The sequence below is a fragment of the Xiphophorus couchianus genome, chromosome 20 (assembly GCF_001444195.1).
Source record: "Xiphophorus couchianus chromosome 20, X_couchianus-1.0, whole genome shotgun sequence".
NCBI lineage: Eukaryota > Metazoa > Chordata > Actinopteri > Cyprinodontiformes > Poeciliidae > Xiphophorus > Xiphophorus couchianus.
In genome coordinates, this window is record NC_040247.1 from 17382131 (window position 1) to 17402408 (window position 20278).

A 20278-nucleotide genomic window follows, 5' to 3' on the forward strand; every position below is an offset into this window, starting at 1 on the left:
TGTTTTTTATAGGGTTAAAGGTAGTTTGTCGGAGCGGGAAATGACATGATACCTGAATTGAGAAGGTTCCATAGGTTTAAGTAAAAAGCTACTGGGTGAAAACTGTATTGGCAACACAAGCTAATGTATTTTTCTCAATTTTCTTATTCAATGCATTCATATTCTAAAGGAATATGTCGAAAAACAAATTTTTTTTACAGAATAATTAGTACAATATGTCAGAAATACCAGCAACTGTCATTGAACTACCTATATTCTGCAAGAGCAGCAGCCTTATTGGATATAAAACGCAGAATATGGCAACGTCTTTGTTGTTTGTCTGACTGAGAATTGGGGGGGGGGGAACTAAGAAACTTGTACATAAGGGTACAAGACGAATACACCTCAACATTTACCTAACCCCACTTGTCTACCCCGGTCCCCCAAGTCAGGTGTCTTCTTTGTAAACGAAAGTGTCCATCTTGAGTTCGCCAACTGTTGATGGGGGTGAACTATCTTGATTGCATAGTCTTCTGACGGTATAGGCGGGTAACTGTCTCGACAAGGCAAAACAAACTCTTTGGCAGTTTAAGAACCAGGGAGCGGGCGAAGGAAGCGCAGACCACGGCTCACTTGACTTAGGTTACGTCTTTGGAGGAAAACCTGAATAATGGCATCGAAGTTTTACAGCCTGACGGCTAAACTGTTGACAGGAGAAATATTTAACTTCTCCTCGCTTCAGGGAAAAGTCGTCCTTATTGAAAATGTCGCGTCTCTCTGAGGCACGACCGTCAGGGATTACACCCAGATGAACGAGCTCCACGAGAAGTACTCCAGTAAGGGGCTCGTTATCCTGGGAGTTCCCTGCAACCAGTTCGGCCATCAGGTGAGGAAATCCACTCTTACTGTGCTGTTTACCGCACGGGGACTGGGAGGGTTTGTACAGTTAGTTTCTAAGTTTTTATTTTCCCCTCATTTGCAGTTCATCATGAAAAAGCTTTTGCCTCAAAATTGTAATTTAAATTGAAGAGTTAAGGTTGTTTGAAGTTACGTGGTTAAAAACGGTCGTTTGCATCTGTAGTTTCAATTTTGAGGGATTTATTTTTAGAAGAGGAAATTGTGGTTTAGTTCAAGTTCCACCCAGCAACCAAATAAATATTTTTTATACTACTTGTATTTTTTTTTCTTATTTGTTTTATGGTACTTTAATGCATTAACCCACATTGTTTAACGCATAGTTTAGTGCATTAAACTAGCAACAACTTAGAAGTGGTACCTAGTAAGTTGCAAATAGTCTTAAAAGATTTCACATAAAAGAGGAAGTTCGGCTCTCTTTGCTTAGTTCTTCCTGATCTAGATAAGAGGCAACATGAGTAAGACCGCTAGGTAATATCCGTGTTAATGATCATCCCGCAGGAGAACTGCAAGAATGAAGAAATCCTCCTGTCCCTGAAGCATATCCGTCCAGGAAACGGCTTTGAGCCAAAGTTTCAGCTCCTGGAGAAGGTGGATGTCAATGGGAAGGACGCCAACCTCCTGTTTGTGTTCCTGAAAGAAAAACTCCCATTCCCCAGCGACGATCCTTCATCCCTGATGACCGACCCCAAGCTGATCATCTGGAGCCCGGTGAGCCGGAACGACGTGGCCTGGAACTTTGAGAAGTTCCTCATTGGGCCAGACGGAGTGCCTTTTAAGCGCTACAGCAGGAGGTTCCTCACCAGCGACATCGAGGAAGACATCAAGAAGCTCCTCAGTCAGGCGACCTAACCACTCCACAGCTCACCCTGGCCCTATTATGTTCAGCCATAAACCAGGTTCCAACTTGTAATTCACCAGGGAGACATCTGTGGGCCTTGTCTAGTCCCTCCGTGGTTTCTCTAGTTGTTGGCATCACCTGTGCTCTCCTGTGTCTGATAGCTGTGTTGTTTGTTTTTACTACATGAAGACGCCCTCTGAAACCAGGTGTAAGGAGGGTGTTGGATGAAATGTAAAAGATGCAATGTTTACAGCTTCATCGGCTGCATGTAAAGCACGGTTGTGGTGTGATATGAGGACCAATAAAAGTTTTTATCCAGACTTTGTCTTTTTAATTGTCCCCCAAACCTTAAGCTCTATGCCATCGAAGCACCAATAAGTTTCTATTATATTCCTTTTACTATTTGAATTCTCTTTAGCAAGTAGAAGTAGAATAAGCTAAATTAAAAACATTTCACAAAATGACTATTTTGTACTTCGTGGTCTCTACTTGCAGCAGACTGACACTTACACACTGTGGCAGATCATAGTCCATTTTGCAGCCAGACAGCAGGAGTGGTTAATAATTATGTTGCATCACCTACAACTACAGGTTATGTTGCAACACAGATGTTTTATGCTCAGCCTCACCCGTTTGCCCATAATCACAGTGGATATTTAAGTTCAGGATCCTAGTGAAAATTTTAAGTTTTACAACTTGAGGTCTTTGGGGTTATGTATCAAACCACATTTGCACATTCAGAAAAAAACAGTTTAAGCTCAAGTCAAATGACATGAAAAGCATTTCATTTTTTGAGTCTTGCCACAGGTTCTCAGTTGGATTTCATTCTAGACTTGTCCTGTGTGTCTCTGCAGCTTCTCCAGTTACTACGGGTGATTTAGCTGCATATCTGATTAATGCTCGCCTTCCAGGCACCGTCTGCTGAGGTGTGTGGCCACACCTTGGCAGCTTTGCAGACGTGACACAATCTCCAACCTACTCAGTGAAAAGTTAAAAGCTCACAGTACACAGTTCAGTTAAGGGACACTTGGGGAAAAAATGGTTGCAATAGATTTTTTTTTTTTGCGATGTCAGATTAAGAAGGGGACTGATTACATATGCACATCACACTTTTCAGATTTTACTTGAAAACCCTTTTCACTTTTACTTTGCCCAAAAGAAATTGCTAGTATACTATATGAAATCTAACATACACTAAATTTTACTGTAATATATATATATATATATATATATAGTTAATAATATACCAACTTACCAAACATCAATTTATAGCACTTCACCACTGGTTTGCTTATGCATGTAATTATTCCAAACACACAAAAAAACCTTGAGGCTTCCAGTCTTTATTGTTCTCGGGCTTCAAATATTCTAATTTAAAAGCAACCTGGATAAATATGCAGACAAGAATTTATACACCTACTTAAAATGTTTCCTTTTTTTTTTTTTTTTTTTACATCTCTTGGGTTGTCAGGATTGTCTTCTCAACAAAGACGACGTTTACAGATGGAAAGCTTTTCCTAGTCGAAGGCATAACTTATCCAGGCAGGCACTAATCGCTGAATGATGTAACCAAGTCAGAACCAACCAGCAGACAGACACATGCTTTATGCAACAGGAATGCAGGACTTCTTTCAAAAACACTGTAAACACAATAAGTACTAAAGCACTGTTTACATGTTGCTCATAGAATAATATAATCTATCCTTTTTGTTGTTGATCATGTTTATTACACTTTATACTTTGCGTTCTACTGGATCATTTTGTGTCAATAAACACTAAGTTAGTTAGACCCATTCCATAAAACTAGCTGAGTAGCATTTTGGGGTCTAAATTGCCAAGTTTTGCATCACATGCACAGATTTCCATAAGTTTAAGTTCCATGAATAAAACCACCACTTTTATACCAGTTTATTTCTTTCACTCGGTGTGCTTTGAAACATCAAAAAACAGGCATTTCAGTACAGAGCTGCATGAATGTATGTGTCTAATGATGACCTATTGCAAGGTAAGCTGGTCAGACCCAGCCGTAATCAAATGACCCTTTAAAGGACTAAGTGATTTAAGAAAGTGCACGGCGGACCATGAACCTTAACGCTACGGTTACGCCACACCTTTCTGACTAAACACACCAGAAGCAGGTAGATTATGTACTTGTGAAGATTTCAAAGTGCCTCCTTTTTGTCAGGTTTGCAGGAATAAAAAGGCCGCTTATTTCACTTCATTATAAAAAAGAAAACTTGTAGGAGGGTGGGAATCTTCTCGTAACGGGCCCAAGAGACAGCAAAGTTCAAGCTGTGCTTTATTTAAAAAAAAAACCCCACAAAAATAAAAACAAAAGCAAGGCCGACTAGCTTCCACTTGTCAAGTCCAATGTCAAACATCTTGATGCATCACAGAGCTGCAGCAGCTAGGCTGCAGCAGCAGTGGCTCTATGAATCCACAGCAAATATTTTCATTAAGGTGGCATGTATTATTCTGTGTGCACATCACACTTTAAACTTGCATTTACATCAACACAGCGATAATTTTAACAATAAATGTAGGCACAAAGCCAGTACCCTGCTAACTTCTGCGTCATCTCTTCATAAATACCTAGAATCACTTTGGTTGAAACAATATCAGCATTTGGCTTTTATTTATTTTGTTTTTTTGTCATTTAAATACTTCTGAATGTTTTTGTGGGCGACAGAAGAATTTGCGGGCACTTCTAACATTCTGCTCATCCAGCGAGAGCTTCTGTATTTATCTGTGTTCCTCTGAAGTCCCAGACTAGTACGCTACGATCACCTGCTTCGGGGGAGGAAGTCTCTCGGTTCACTCTTCTGACAAGGTCGTTTTGTTGAAGACGAAAAACAGACGAGACAGAAATCAAATAAACTCGAAAGAAGAAGGGTTAGCAAGTCTGTGGAGTCCTCTACCACTAAAGAAGCACTGTGTGCGCATATCCGAGTCTCTACTCGCCATGTGTGTTTTCAGTGTGTGTTTGTTAGTCGGGGCTCCTCAGTTTGTGTCCATGTGGTCGTCGCCTGACTCGGTGGCTCCTCCCAGCGAGGCCGGTGGGTCGGGTTTGGAGGGGCTGTCCTCGTCTCTGCGCTGATAGAAGAGCACGTAGGCTGCTTTAGTCTGCAACGAGACGACGGGTTAGGGTCACTACGGCAACGACGGGGTTAGGATTACACTACGACAACAAGGACACCGGACACTGCAGGCGGAGAGCCAGCGAGGCAGAGGAGCCATTCTTATTGTAAATGAAATAATAATTAAACTGTTAAACTCACCACAATCTGATCTTCAGAGGCAGACGAGACGCTGCTGTCATCAAAGTAATACCACTTCCCATCCATCTTATTCTTGCCATAAGCCGTATCTGTGTGAAGAGGACGGAAAGTGTTAACAAATCACTATTCAGGCCTTTTACTAAACCAAAAAATATCTAATCAAAGCAGTCTGAGGGATGCAGTACAGATGAATTTACACTGACAGCTGTGCATAAAGATATTTCACGGTCTAGCATTGTATTGCATCCAATGTGGATTTTGAATCACCTGCATCAGTAAGTACTGAAATATAGTACTTAGAAAACAGATTTTTTTAAAAAAAATTAATATCCGGACTTACATTAGGGGAAATAAGGTGACTTACAGTGACCGCCTCCCATTCCTCCATAGTGGTTTGAAACAGCAATGAGGTCGTAGACGTAAGGGCCCGCTTTTGGGTCACACACAAACTCCGACATGTTTAGATCCCTGACAAAAGAAAATGTGTGCTTCAATTTACACTAAGAAGAAAAAAAAAACTTTTGAAAATGGTTTCCAAACAGAAGTCAGCATGTGATATGTGGCTGTATGATTACATAACCCTGCAGCAACTTCTCCATTTTACACACACACCCACACACACACACTCACTCACTGCAGTTAAAGCCAAAAAAAAAGGAAAAGTCCTGTCTTATGTAAGTTGTACAGTAATAAAACAAAATGGGTAATAAAGAACTGAGGTTTTAGTGTTATGATTAAAGGTGTCGGAGACGAGAATCGAGTTCACTTCTGAATACGATCAGCATTTTCTCATTCACACATCAGATTAATATTTGTGATTTCCTGATTGCGCAATCTTGTACTGCTGGAGTTATAGTATGAGGATTCACAAACAGGAAACTTCAAACTTTTACTATTTGTTATGATACATAAACAATACTGACCTTACAAAAAGGAATGTGAACGTTAAAATGCATTAAAACAGCACGACTGGTGACTACCACATACTTCAATGTATTTTAATAGAATTCATGTGACAGACTGACACAAGGGCTTTCATTGTGAGGTGGAAGAAAATGATACATACTTTCTAATATTTCTCAACTATACAAACCTGAAAGAGACATTAGTTTTACACAAAAAAAGGGAACGCTGATTTTCAGTCTCTTGAAGTGCCAAACTAAACACCCAAAACTACTGATGTAATTGTAGTAAAATATGGTTTTAAATGTATCAACCAAGAAAAGCTGAATAAAAATGCATGCCATACTGTTTATATTTAATTTAGATAAAAAGAAAAACACTACATAAATTATTTTTGCTTTCACTTCACAATGATGCACTTTATTGTGTTGGTGTGTCACAAAGATCTGCGAAAAATAAAGAGAAGTTCGCAGTTTCAATTTGACAAAATGTGAAAACGTTAAAAGGGAGTTAAACACTTTCGCAAGGCACTCAAAGGCTGACTAACTGACCATGTGGAAAAATAGAAGCTCTACCCTTCAATATAAAAAAATAATATAAGGTAAAACACAAGAGTATTTATAATGAAACAACCTTAGACTGAGGGAAATCAGTGATCATGTCCAAGCTTCCAGTGTCTTGTGCTTTGGAGTGTTGGAGGAATTCACTGATCAGCTTAACTATTTTAAATTATAACATTTCATTTCTGTTGCAGAAGTTTTTTTGACCGTCATACCTGATGGGAAAGTCCACCAGTGTGTCGAGCTTGTCCCTCCAGCATCGGTTGTAGGAGAAACGCTTCAGGTGAACAACCAGAATGCGAGGCAGTGACCATAAGTCAAACTTTTTTGTTGCCTGTTGATGTTTTTTACATGTTGGACAATACCTGCATTTAAAAAAATGGATTTAGATAATAGAATACCATGGTACAGGTCTGACTTTCAGTGCGTTACCTATAAGGAAAAAAAAAACATTACCAAGGGTCATGTTCTCCTAGAGTCTCCATTGTAGTAAAAAGCTCGATGCATTCCTTCAGAGCCACGGTTGTTTTCTTCTTTTGAGGCTGCAGCATGCTGTCGTGCTTCTCATATACCTGCAACAAACATTTGAATACATGCAAATGAGTGTCTGCATGAGACGCTGCAGAGTTTATCTAAGGCAGGGGTCTCAAACTCCAGTCCTCCAGGGCCGCTGTCCTGCAGTTTTTAGATGTGCCACAGCTACAAAACGCTGGAATGAAATGGCTTAATGACCTCCTCCTTGTGTAGATCAGTTCTCCCAGCCTTGCTAATGACCTAATTATTCTATTCAGGTGTGGTGCAGCAGAGGCACATCTAAAAGTTGCAGGACTGCGGCCCTCGAGGACTGGAGTTTGAGACCCCTGATCTAAGGTGAAATCAGTCCCCTGACCTCCGCTTCCTGCTCATCATAAAACTGTTTCTTTGATTCCGTGTCCCAGTCGATCGCCACAGTGGAATGTGCTGCAGACAAAACGTGGGACATGCTGAGCCGGCACAGAGCAGTTCTAAAATTAATGAACAATTTTTAGATGTAAAAATAGATGTAAAAATATCAATGCTAACGGTTAAGTTTGAGGACATTTCCATCGCAAGGCAGCGGGCTGATGTTGACGGTTCCGTAAGAGTTGACTATGCTGAAGGTGAAGAGCTTAGCTGCATTTCCTTTAGAGCCGTTCTCCAAGTCTGAGCTCTCCTCCTCTTCTTCAGACGGCCCGTTCTCTGGCTCAGGACTCACCTGGTGATCCATGGCCTCCTCTTCACCTAAACAATAAAAACATAACCTTCATTTATTATGAAAATCCTTTGTCTTTTCCTGTCCACCCTCATAACTACACTTCCCTCAGCAGGACAACAGTAGCTTATATCTGCTATTTACCATCATACAGCCCATTAGCTTCATTGCAGGTTCCTGAGTGGTTGCTACCATTACTGGAGCTGGCGCTGCAGGAGGCCCCGTCTGACTGGGGGCTGCCGCAGCCCCCCAGGCTGGCGTTGAGGGTAGACGATGTGGAACATTCAGGAGTCTGGCTGGAGCTGGACAAAGTGGCGGAGGCTGAAGCTCTGCTTTCACTATTTGGACTGTGCTGTTGCTTGACGTAGCGTCTGCAGCAGAGGACAGGGGATGATAGCAATAGTTAAGACAACAAAACCTTAACTTTTGAATAAATACATTAAGAAATTTTGAGATGTCTCTGGAACTGTGATCTGCATCACTTGAATTTTTATATACATTTCCTACCCGATCCTTTCCAGGATCTTGTCGTAAAGAACGTCAGCTAACAGGTTGTGTCTGGGCACGGAGATGAGTAAAGGTTGGCCGAACAACAAGGTGCTAGAGGAGCTCCCCACGTGCTTGGAGTGGCGCTCCCTGAAATACACAGGCAGGTTCATCCTTTCGCTGTCCTCCTCCTGGACCTCATATCTGCAAAGATGAGACACATTGGATTATAGATCAGATGTAAAAATCTACAAATCTCTGAGGTCCCCTTCCATTAATCAAGACTTACACAAAAATGTCATCTTTTTCCATAATTTGGTTGAGGGCATCATCTCGTCTGTAAATTTTGTGAAATCTGTGATTGTAAACGTCGGCTACCACCATCTACAAGGACAGGAGGGTTGTGGGTTGAAAGTAGCAGCCAAAAACACATTTGAGGAAATAAAGATTGTGGGAAATCTGACCTTCTCAGGAGGAATCCCGCAGAGCCTGGACAAGGCGCTGCAAAGGTCCGTCACTGCTCCCAGTTTGGGGACCACCACTCTGAACTGCAGAACAAGGAAAACAGAACAGAGTAAAATATTTCTATAAACATATTAACATGACTATAGCACCTTGTAGAAGTGTCCAAACACCTGTAGCATTTTGCTAAATTACAACCACAAACTTCACTGTATTATATTGGGGTTTTATGCGGTTAATGTGGGGTGTGAGGTGATGGATGCATGGTTTCCAAACTAGTATTTATTAAGAATATGTCTTTTGGAATATATCTTTTTCTACCTCAGGCTAAGCCAGGTTGAACGTGGAGGAAATGAACATCAATCTTTATACCTTTCCACAGATTCTGCACTGGAGGTCTGATCAAATCAAATATCCTTTGAGTTTAATCACTCCTCTGGAGCTCTGGCTTTATGATTGGGGTTGTTGTTCTGCTGGAAGCTAAACCTCCACTCTAGCCTCAAGTCTTTTGCAGCTTTTCTTCCATGACTGCCCTGCATTTTATACCTTTATTTACTTTTACAAAGCAGAACAAGCCAAGATAACAGGCACACAAATCAAAAATATTCCTCTTACACTGCTTTTTTTCAGCCCTTATAATTAATATTGGACGTGAGTGTTTTTACTTTAGGAACTAACATTAAATTATTCCTTCAATGAGGACAATGCAAGAAAACACTATTTTGTCCAAATCTGTTGGGAGACATGGGTAAAAACAAAAAAACACCAAAAACTTCCTGGTATTCTCTGATAAACCTTAGAAGCCTCACAGAATAACTACATTTATACTGAGATTAAATGAGACACAGCTGGACTCCATTTACTGATTATGACCCTTCTGAAGGCAATTGTTGGCGTCGGATTTTATTCAAGGCCATCAAAATAAAAGAGGTTGGCTAAACAATGGGGAATTATTGTATTATTTATTAGGATTATAAGGAAAAATAGTTCTAACAATATTTCTGATTTGCAAGACTGTAAACCCCAAAATCTTAACTGGCCTGCCATCAAAATATGATTTAATGCCATTATTCCATACAACTTCACCGCACAATTAATAAAGACTGTACTGAATTTTTAAAGACTTTTGTAACCTCATTTGTTGTTACAGTAAATGCCACCGATTATAGTAAAAATTTTGGTCTACATATTATTGGTCTATCACATACAGCCTACATACACTGAAGCTTGTGGATGTAAGACGAGCAAATTTGAAAACGTCAATGAGGAGTGAATACTTTTATACATGACCCCTGACAACAAAAACAGGTGTTAAAGATGAGACGCAAAGAACGAGTCAAAGGTGCTCAGCAGTTCAGACTCTGAGCAGACTGAAGCCCAACTTTTCCATACCTGAGTGGGTTTGGACTGGGGGTCTGACTGAACTAAAAACACCTCCATGGTCCGGTCCTTTTTCATAGGGAGAGGCAGCGTGAGGTAGCAGAAAGGGTCGAAGGTCACAGACACTTTGGAACACTCTGGACACACTAATGTGGACTTAAAGAGGCCGTGGAAAATGTCGACGATGACGGAGTCGTTGCGCAAACGGTGGTTTGTCCAGGCTTCCTTGGCAACAATCTGTAATCAAACAATAATGAGAGCTTTTATTGTGTGCCAATTAACTGCAATTCAACATAGTAACAGCAAAAGAAAAAAATGCAATAACCGCTGTAAAAGAAAGTAAACTTTTTTTTTTAAATACTGAGGAAGTTTTTTCAGCTGCTCTACCACAAACAGACACATTTTAGTTTGTAGTACTAAACACTGCTTTGATGCTGCGTACATCATCTGGACGACCCTCTGCGTCTCTCAGGGCCAGGTAAGGCTTTTTCTTGACACGGTTCAGATCTTCATGGAGTCCATCCAGCAGGAAGGCCAACAACTCCTGAGAGTCCTGCTGCTGGTAGCCGGAAAACTGTGGAGCGAAGCGGCCCACCTGGGTCTGGAAATCAAGATGCACACATGACTGCTTCTATCTGGCTTCTATATAACCTTTGATGAAAGTTAACCAGTGTGAGATATGTCTGAAGTAGCTCACTTTGAAGGTACGCGGGGCCACGTAACTGCTGCGGCTCATCCACATCTGCTTCACCAGGTCTGCGTAGGCCTCGGCAATCTCTCCCCTCATTCCCAGGGGATTCTCTCGGTTAATCTCCGCTTCATACTGGTCTGTGAGGAAGTACTCTGTGAGTGGAGACACATTGCTCAGGCACTGGAGGAAGAGGAACAAGAAAGAAGATTATGGAAACATTTACTAAAAAAGAAAATCACATTCTTATTCGGTAAGCTGTAAATCTGTAAAGAATATTTGTATTGTTTTGATTTCTTTTACCTGGAGAGCAGAGTTCATGAAGCATGTATTGCCCAGATTACTGAGACCGCACAGGCCAGGCTGCGATTGTGATTCTCTGTAGTTATAGGAGGAGCTATATGAATTATATCCCCCAAATCTGTGGAGAGTAGGGATTTGTTACTGCTGATGGACTAAAACATACAAGCAATTCTCAGATCACTTCTCAAACCCCGGCCTAAGAAGATATAGGATGTTGGTGTCATGTATGGAAGCAGAGAGAATTAAATTTTTCAAAAATATTCTAATTTACAGACAATATTTATTCTAGCCAATAGCGCTACAGTCAGCAAGCTAATTGATGGAAACCATGTTCAGTCTAAACCTTTTAACCATGCAATGCTGAGCGATGCTTGCTAGATTAGAACAGAACAGAATATATTTTCTTGATCCCAAAGGGGAAATTGCTTATTTGTTGACAAGCTGTTCCATCCAAAGTGTCAAATGTTAGCAAATACAAATATAACTATAGGCGATATAAAATTTTATTTAAAGAAAAATAATGTACTATGAATTGGGAATAGCACCGGCTCCACCAGAAATACTTTAAAACACCATATTTGACATAATATGTGCACGGAAGGAGATCCAGTATTAAGAAGAATGGCAGTTATACTAACAAACGCATACAAACATCATGTAAAGTAAAAATCATATTAACAGAACATATCATTTAAAAGTTTTTGTGCCCACATCTAACAGATCATCAAGATCACATTCTTGTCCTTCATTAGTGCATTGATACAGTCAGACAATCAAACTGACAAATAATAAAAATGCCTAAACTTGCCTGTGGCAAGTATGCAAAAAAAAAAAAAAAAATCTATAACAGGTTTGTTTTTCTAATTTAATTATGTCTTTAGGACATTTGCATGTCAAGCCAAATTTCTCCAGTTGTCTACAAAGTTTTATATTTAAAAATATGTGTTTAAAGCATGCTCTGCAGGAAAGCAATAATGCATTCCCCAGCTAAGTGGATTATAAATAATACGGCTACTTTAAGAGTCAAGCCACCACTTGAGAAAACAAGAAGAAACACTTTTAAAAAAAAGTCTTTTACTTAGTGTGTTAAAAATGCACAAACAACAGATGTTTTCTGACTTAACTGTGTGTTGTTTCTGGTGTTATATTTAATTACATTAAGTTTAATGTGTGCTTAATTAGTGCTTTTGGCTCTACAAAAATGCATTATAAGTTCCATGTATAGATATGGACAGTTTTGGCCAACACCTTGCTTATCTGAAGCAGATACATAAATGTAAAAGTAGAAAGTAGCAGAGGAATCTATGAGAAATTGTGCCTTGCCTGTTGTTAGAGGACGTGCTGTTATTCAGAGCATATCCGGGGCTCCCGCTACTGTCACCATTGGTTACTGTTGGGGATACACTAGCTGATGAATTTGAGGAAAGTTTAGGGGAGGTAGTAAAATTCCTAGATGGAGTTGCACTGGACCTGGAGAGAGCAGAAGCGTGTTACAGAAAGTAAATTATAACCATTAAACGTAATATACAAGAAAAATAATAATCACCAGGGAGACAAAAAATTTCTTCACAATTTTAAATAAAAAGAGGTTTGCTTACTTGGGGTGCGAAGCTTGTCTGGGCCACGTGCCATCCTCATTCTTGCGTTCAATCACAAGCACCTGTGGGAAAACAACCCGAATAAAAACATGCTTGCTCCATATTTCCAATTTATGGCTATTACACCTCAGGTTAACAGTGAAATCAGTAAATATGTCAAGTGCTGCCAAGCCGTTATTAAGTGTAGGTGGGGTTATCAAATTATTTATAGTGCAGTTTTTCGCAGACACATTCGCACGACTCCTTTATATCATTCCCAACACATAAAGACTATTTTTGCGGTGTTCAATATTTTTATGGACTCGCATTTTGAAAAGTAACCATGTTGTCCCATTGCAACTTGATGAAATGAAGCAATGGGGCCTGTGGGAATTTAAGGAGTTCATCACACCTAAAAACAGTTTTCCCTGTATAATGAAGGTACAGACTTGGATTATTTTGGAATTCATGGAAAACCTATTTTAGATTACAAGAGTACAGTTTATTGAAAATGTGTGGCTGTAATGGGAGTCAATGGGATCAAAGCATAAGTGAAGTTAAAGAGTGTACGTAAAATGCATGTGCCTTGTTCTACATATGTTGCAATCAAAAGGACAAAGAAATGTTCAATGTAAAGTGCAACAGAATCAACCTTAGAACTGACACCAAGATGCCTAAAGGGTTAAAAATCAGCAAAGCCGCAGACTGCTTCCATAATACAATCAGTAATGCAAAAGGATCCCCAGCCAAGCACAGAGTTCATATTCTGCACAGTAAGTTGACATTACATTCAGTTAGTTAACATTTTTGCATTACAACTTAATTTTATATGCAATGCTCGTTTTTTCTAAGAAACTGATTTCAGAATCACATTTGATGTAAACCAAATTCTTTGAAATGAACAGATACTTCACTTGATGTCCTGGTTCAGTCTGTGTGTAATTAATTCTCAATAAGCATGAGATTGATTTGAATATCTGAAATAAATGAAGTTTCACAGTTTTTCTAATTTATGGAGAAGCACCTGTGTATTAGCTTTGTCTCATCTTGAGAGACACTTCTCTAGTCACCTCCAAGTTCAACATTTATACATTCTTCATAAAGGTGAAGCGACATTTGTAACATTTTACGAAACAATCACAACACAAGGCCACAGGTAAATCTGTAAACATATGATGGAGTTTAAACCACAATTCAACACCTACTCATTAAGAACAAGAACTATATAGTGTAGTAAATGACAAGGCTCTAACTGTAGAGCTGGCAGCTCTGCATTAGGCTATGTGATGTTCCTGATTTTAGGCAATGCCTCTGAATGAATTATGTAAGTACATGGAGTGCAAAAACGTTCAGTGTGTTAGTATGTTCAGTAGTCTATCTAGAGTGTAAACTACCTGTCCCTGGAAGAGACCGGCATCCTGTACAGTGCTGTCTGGCTTGTTCAGCTGCTCATAAGTGTTGCTCATGTATTTGTTCCAGAGTCGAGTCTCCTTCTCTGAAGGGATATTGAACAACGTCCGCATCTCCTTCTCTATAGTGTCTGAGAACAAAAGGATTGCATTCTGTAAACTAGCAGAGGCGCAGAAATGAAAACTTTCCCTGGTTCACCCGGAAGTCCTGACGTCCTTCTTACCTATGGTATCAGCTTTACTGAAATGCCGTGTGATGACATTTTCCATGTTGTCATTCTCACATAGGCTGAGCTCAAGCAGATAAACTTCCACCTTACAGTGCTTCACAAACATGCCATGTTCAACCACCTAGAAGAGAAAAGCAACATTATAAAAAAGCCCAGACAATGGTTTGCCATAAATCAACATGACATGGACTGAAAAAGTAAAGTACCTTTCTGACGATGGGTCTCTGGCCCTCGAGGCAGCTGTACCAGCTGACCAGCTTATTCCATGCCTCAGTGGGTACGAGGACGTAGTCCAACTCATCTATAAGGTGCTCTTTCAGGGCCTGAGTCTCCTGGTCTTTAGAACATTAATTAAAAGTATTATTTCAAAGGCGGGCACATATGAACCTTTTATTTCATGTTCGTTACTTTGAGAGAAAATAATTTGTGAGTTTTACCTGAGAACAGGCCAGAGTTGTCAATTGGTCCTGGATAGAGGCTACGTTCCCCAACATTGTACATATCCCAACTGTCATATCCCACATACTTTTTCCACTGTTTGAACCATCGACTGTCTATAAGATACCTAAGACAGACAAAATTGATTAAAAGTCAGAAGTTACCACAGAGCCAGTCAGAAAAGAGCCAGTTTTTCTTTTCCAAACTAAAAAAGGGAAAGAAATGACAAGGTGGATGTTAATAGGACACATTCCACAAAGCCTCATGCCTTTGCAGAACATTACGCAACAGCGAACTGTCTTGGCATTTGCAGATATAGTAACGGCAGGCTAGTTTCGACTTAATCTCATCTAAAGCATCTCCTGTAGTTAACAGGCTTTAATCGGTACAGTGTTGAGTGCTCATTCAGCAGTAGCCGCTTCTGTAACAGAAAACTATGGTTCTACGCTCTCTAATACAAACTAGGTTTTGACAAACTTTGAAAAGACATTCACATAAAATAGTTTTAGAGGGAAATGTAAATACATGTACGAACACAGTAGCTGTGTAGGTAACAAGGTTTATGATGAGAACGTACGTATCCTTATATAAGACAAAGTAAATAACTGCTACTCCGACTATTTCCCATTGAAATATTTATATGAAGCAGTTTGACCGGCTTTTGACTAGAGCTGCTTTAGTCATGACTGACTGTTTCTCAAGCTCTAGATCTGAGAAGCAGTCAGATCTAGAAATATGAATAAAAACTGTCTTGTCTTGTCAGAAAGCCGGTTTGACTGGAAGAAGAACCCATCAGATAAATACCGGGGCCTGCTCGCTATCCCTACAGTTAGCTTCATCCAACTTATAATGAAATATACGTTAAGATAATAGCTCAATACATAAGGTCGTTTGAGTGGACATCTGATCTATTATAAGTTATTGTTAGTGTTTGTGAGCATCACATTCAGGTCTCTAAACAAAACGGTCGGAGTGGTTAGCTGTTAGCATGCTAATCTGTTTGTCATTAGCGCAACAGCTTTCAGTTTAGGCTTTCATTGCTGCTTGTTAGCTTTAGCATGCTAGCACTTCCTGTTTCATGCTAGCTAGCCCTGACTAAGACAAACAACGTTTGGATGTTGCCGGTCCTTACCATTCGTCGCCCTTTTTTAAAGTTGTTTTCAAAAGTGACCCAATACTCTGTTTTTGGTTTTCTATTGAGGGGGTAGGAATCTGTGCGGCTACCGGTTCTGTGTCAGAGTCTGCCGCGCTGCCCGACTCGGGTCCGCCTCCCTCAGCCATCATGCAGCCAGTGAACCGGTGTCGTGAACGCGCGGGGACCAAAGCACAGGAGCGAGCGTCTCGTTAAACGTTCTTCCTCTACGATGCATGGACGGAGGAGCAGCAGGGTCCCTAGTGGTATAAAGGTACATCTGTGCCAAAAGATCAAGCAACCTAGATTTAGTTGATTTATTTAGAAATAAAAACAAAGAAATAGAAATAAAAAGTAAAATGTATTCCCCTTTAAGTGGGAGCCCACTTAAAGGGGGAATGAAGATATTATGTATTTACCGGGGGGTATAGTGTCATTTTATAGCACAATGAATCAAAACAACTTAAAAGAAATCTGACTTAGCGGTAAATTTGTATCAGAGCGGTATCTGATACCTTGAAATTGACCTCTGTCTCTTTAAGAACCTATTTCCCTTTCCAAAACTCTCTGGCAACATGTGAACTCAACAATGCTTCTTCATGTGGCCCATTGATGCCATTTACAAACAATTGTCTTCCTTCTTCTTGAATTTTATTGGCGGCTGGCTAGAAACATTTACTACCCTTCTTAGGAGCATTGTACTTGGTTTGATGAGCTCTCAGCAGATGCTAATTGCGGCTGGAAATTTGGTGGAGCTGTGTGGGGAAGGCACAAAGAAGGGATGCTCTGTGGGACGGGATCTCTACTGAGAACTGAAGCTCCAAGGTGGAGCTTTGTGGAAATAGGCAGTTTATTTGTGGAGCAGATTAAGGCGTCCTTGAATGGCTGCCATGGAAGATTCAAGGATACATTAAACATGCATGAATGAGTCAAAGCAACACTCCAGGTATGCTTTTGCAGAGGAACTGATTTATGGCTTGATTTATGTATAACATGATACATAAATCAAGATAGTCGATTTTGGAAAAAAAAAAAAAAAAAAAGTGGACACAGATTTAGCGTTGGTTAAACAAGGACCAGATCATCCTAAAAAACATCCCACATCCGGGAGCAACAAAATCTTGATATGTATGGTTAAGCCTTGTTCAGATCCACACAATAGTCCAGGTCCAAACAAACCTTCAGGACCTGCTCAGTTACTCCACAATGGTAAAGATTTCACCTGCTCTTCCTGAATTTGATGTTCAACCGTGAATGAGCATGTCCTTTCTAGCAAAACAAGATAAACTTTTCCAAGGAAACTGAGAAATGTGATCTCTCAAAAACACTCCTTGGTTCAATTTCTGAACTGTATCAAACACATTTGCTTGAAGGCAGAATAGATTAAGCCGGAAAAGTCCACATAGATCAGAAAATATAGTTTCAATGAATGAGTTCAAAGATTAGGTAGATGGTAAATGTCCAAGTAACATCCAAGGCAGGAGCCGAGGATTGGATTCAAAGATGGCATCCTGCATACTGTGTAATGAGATTATTTGAGATTATGATGACCTTTCTGTCATTTCAAACCAATCTACCAATTCTCCTCAAACATCCAGGCATTTTGTCCAATCATTGCTGCTCAATTGGGATGGTCTCTTCTTCAGACCATTCTCTGTAAACTCCACAGCAGAGAATGAAAGTTCCAGCAGAAAAAAAAAAAGTTGAAATAAACACAAAAAAGCCAGTCATCTCATCATTCTGTAATTATCAAATTGCTTGTTTTCAAAGAAAGATGTGCCACTGTACACTGCAATGGAGAAAACCATTGCAGTGTACAGTGGCACATGTACACTGCAATGTACATGTAGTTTTGATTAATTAATTTTAATCAAAACTATTTCTAGACTGTACAAAATGCAAAGTAATGTTTAACCTTACAAAATTAACTGTCTAGATTACAGAAGACATTTCTATAACATGTGAACCTCAGCTGGTCCCAGGTCTGCTTCCAGTTTTAGCGATAGACACAGAACAACTGCTCTACTATCAAACGATGGAGAGGCTATATTGTTTATTATGTTAAGACCCTGACACCTGCACAATGTGTTTTGTCCTGTTGTTGAGTCATGATGCATTGGAAATGGAAATAGTCTAATTATACATGGGGAGAAAAGGGACTGTACCCAGTAGTATTATGAATGCATACACTTACAAGACGATCATAATGCAGTTTCAATAAGAAATATGTCCTCTCAACAATCCAAAATATGTCCTTGTAAATAAAATAGCAACTCAAATGTGTTTCATCGACATGAGACAGCTAGAGTGTTTCAGTAGCTTAAGATTTTGTCAGGACTGGAAAAGGAATATTTGAAAGAACAATGACCATAAACGTGTAAACGTTGCACATTATGAAAAGACAAAAACGGATCCCTGCAATGACTAAATTTAGACCAGGCAATCAGAAGATGCCACTTGGCAGCTCCTTGTTAAACATGCCATCAAAGTCCAGCTCCCTGCTCATCAGTTCGTCCTCCACACTCTCTAGCGCCCACTGGTGGTCTGTTAGCTCTAGTGCCTCCCACTCAGCCTACAAAAAAAGAAAAGAAAAGAAAAAAAATTACATGAGAATCTGTCATTTCTCACCAAAGGACCTAATTATACGGGCTCTATGATACATACTTTGAAAGCTTTATTTGTATCTGCTGGCATGGCCATGGCAGCACCACTCATCTGTTCTTGCATGATCCTCGACTGGTCAGCACCTGGAGGGATTCAGAGGCATAGCTACCATCAGCATGAGCGAATGATTAATCATGACTGTCTGCAGACGGGAATGATTCTTCATTAACTACACTTACCATTATCTTGACCTAATATGAGGGAGTACATGCTCCTCAGTCCAAAGACATTCAAGAAATACCACGAAGCTGAGCTCACCCTAAAAGAAAAAAAGCAAGAGTGCACATGAGAAGGTCACATGCTTGATATAAACACAAAATGAATGTTTCAGTGAAGGTCAGAAAGTCCTGCTTTATTTCTTTACCAGGAAGCATCCAATGAGAGGAGTTCTATTCCTTGCTGCAACATAGGCTTAAAACGCAGAGTGAGAGGGAAGGGAACCTTCGCTGTGTTGAAAAACAAGCACAAAGACAAAACATCTGTTACATTAATACTTAGATTAATTAATTAAATACTTAGAATTGAGCACATCACATTTAGAGCCAATTATCTGCAACTCGCTATGTAACAGGAGCTGCTACATTTAAGAAGAAATATTACTTGTTACAAATCCAGAAAAGGTCCAGTTGATCCAGCCACCAATGAGGATCATGGGAAGCACGTTGGTGACGTTGCCCTTCATCATGTCCGTCAGCATGCTGGGATCTGGGAAACACAAGACTTGATTGTTCTAAACCAATGCGATGTTCAACGTATTTTTTCCCCCCAGCATTTCACCACTGTTTTGTAATACGTTGGGGAAAAAACTATTTGCTGAGTGTACTACAGTTTATATATATAAATATAAGTATATATAAATGAAAAAAAGAGCTAAATATAAGGATTAAGTTATTTTACTCTGTTTGGCCACTATTTTAAATAAAAATGTTCTCTTAGTCAAGATTACAGCCCAGTGACATCATGAGAGGCAGGTATTCACTAGGCCTACCTGTCATGGGAGACGGTGGAACGACCTTCCTTTTAGTCTTCTTAAAAAAGCCGTCCTCTTGGTTGTTGAAGTAGAACTTTCTCATCAAAAAGGACTAAAACACAGAAAGGTATTCAGTAACACTGTTGTTAACTACAGGCATGATAAGAAACAGGAGATGGTTGGTCACAAGTCAGCTCATCCAACAGTTTTAGCTACATTAATTAAATTAGGTTTGTATCAAACTCTTGTTGCTTATAGCAGGTAGTTTCCTATAAATAATGTATACTCCAAAGTTGAAAAAAAGAATCATAACGTCAATCTGAAACAACACCTCACCTATTAAGTTATGATGCTAAAGGTGTTTTTCAAAATTACTTAAGCAGACAAGATAGACTGAGAACAACTTCTTATGTATGTAACAAATCAATAACCTAAACTAAATTCACCTAATTTAACCATCATTTTAACAGGTGAAATGTGAGAGAGCCAGTTCTTACTTAAAAACATGACCTGACTAAGTTGATTAAATGTAAGTATGGCAATGGCTATTGAACTATCTATTAATATGATTGAAAGACTGTTACTGCTATTTTTATGATTTCGCTTTGATGGTGTCTTGAATATTAAACACTTGGGTAAAATTGACGTCTTACCTGTTTCGGAATGTATTTTCCATTTTCTCTGAGAATTCTGCTCCGAATAAGAACCTGGCTGAAATTTTACAAAGCACACAAACATACCTTACTGCATTTTTAGCGGAACTTGTGTAATTACCATGTATTGACAAGTACAGCGTGCTTACCTGTCTGAAACCTGCTCTAAGGTCAACTTT

The 20278-nt window shown here is 39.6% G+C and overlaps 3 protein-coding genes across 4 annotated transcripts in view; 1 reads left to right on the forward strand and 2 right to left on the reverse strand.

Moving 5' to 3' along the window:
* Window positions 1–571: 571 nt before the first annotated feature.
* On the forward strand, window positions 572–2055 carry gpx1b (glutathione peroxidase 1b). Its single transcript, XM_028004030.1, has 2 exons — window positions 572–865; window positions 1396–2055. The coding sequence occupies exons 1-2, from the start codon at window positions 650–652 to the stop codon at window positions 1744–1746; spliced, it is 567 nt and encodes a 188-aa protein (XP_027859831.1). The 5' UTR covers window positions 572–649; the 3' UTR covers window positions 1747–2055.
* A 1007-nt stretch (window positions 2056–3062) lies between these two features.
* Window positions 3063–15989, reverse strand: usp4 (ubiquitin specific peptidase 4 (proto-oncogene)). 2 transcript variants are annotated; one of them, XM_028002626.1, is made up of 22 exons: window positions 15813–15988; window positions 14680–14807; window positions 14449–14579; window positions 14237–14363; window positions 13998–14143; window positions 12625–12686; window positions 12350–12496; window positions 11027–11144; window positions 10733–10906; window positions 10478–10636; window positions 10048–10272; window positions 8658–8741; window positions 8483–8577; window positions 8215–8397; window positions 7852–8078; window positions 7539–7736; window positions 7366–7436; window positions 6933–7048; window positions 6692–6841; window positions 5378–5481; window positions 5014–5102; window positions 3063–4858 (listed from the first exon to the last, which is right to left on the reverse strand). In XM_028002626.1, exons 1-22 carry the CDS (start codon window positions 15962–15964, stop codon window positions 4736–4738), a joined length of 3009 nt encoding a protein of 1002 aa, XP_027858427.1. In that variant the 5' UTR covers window positions 15965–15988; the 3' UTR covers window positions 3063–4735. The 2 variants fall into 2 exon arrangements, with proteins under 2 accessions (XP_027858427.1, XP_027858429.1); XM_028002628.1 differs by lacking the exon at window positions 3063–4858 and having other exon boundaries at window positions 5354–5481; window positions 15813–15989.
* Window positions 15990–17850: 1861 nt separating this feature from the next.
* Window positions 17851–20278, reverse strand: part of emc3 (ER membrane protein complex subunit 3) — a 3050-nt gene continuing 622 nt past the window's right edge. Inside the window, exons 2-9 of the mRNA XM_028002629.1 lie at window positions 20249–20278; window positions 20100–20157; window positions 19465–19558; window positions 19077–19181; window positions 18841–18922; window positions 18656–18735; window positions 18477–18559; window positions 17851–18384 (exon numbers count right to left, since the gene is read on the reverse strand). The exon at window positions 20249–20278 is cut by the window's right edge and continues 130 nt beyond it. Coding sequence (XP_027858430.1) covers window positions 18256–18384; window positions 18477–18559; window positions 18656–18735; window positions 18841–18922; window positions 19077–19181; window positions 19465–19558; window positions 20100–20157; window positions 20249–20278 — 661 coding nt within the window. The 3' untranslated portion in view covers window positions 17851–18255. The remainder of the gene's footprint in view (window positions 18385–18476; window positions 18560–18655; window positions 18736–18840; window positions 18923–19076; window positions 19182–19464; window positions 19559–20099; window positions 20158–20248) is intronic.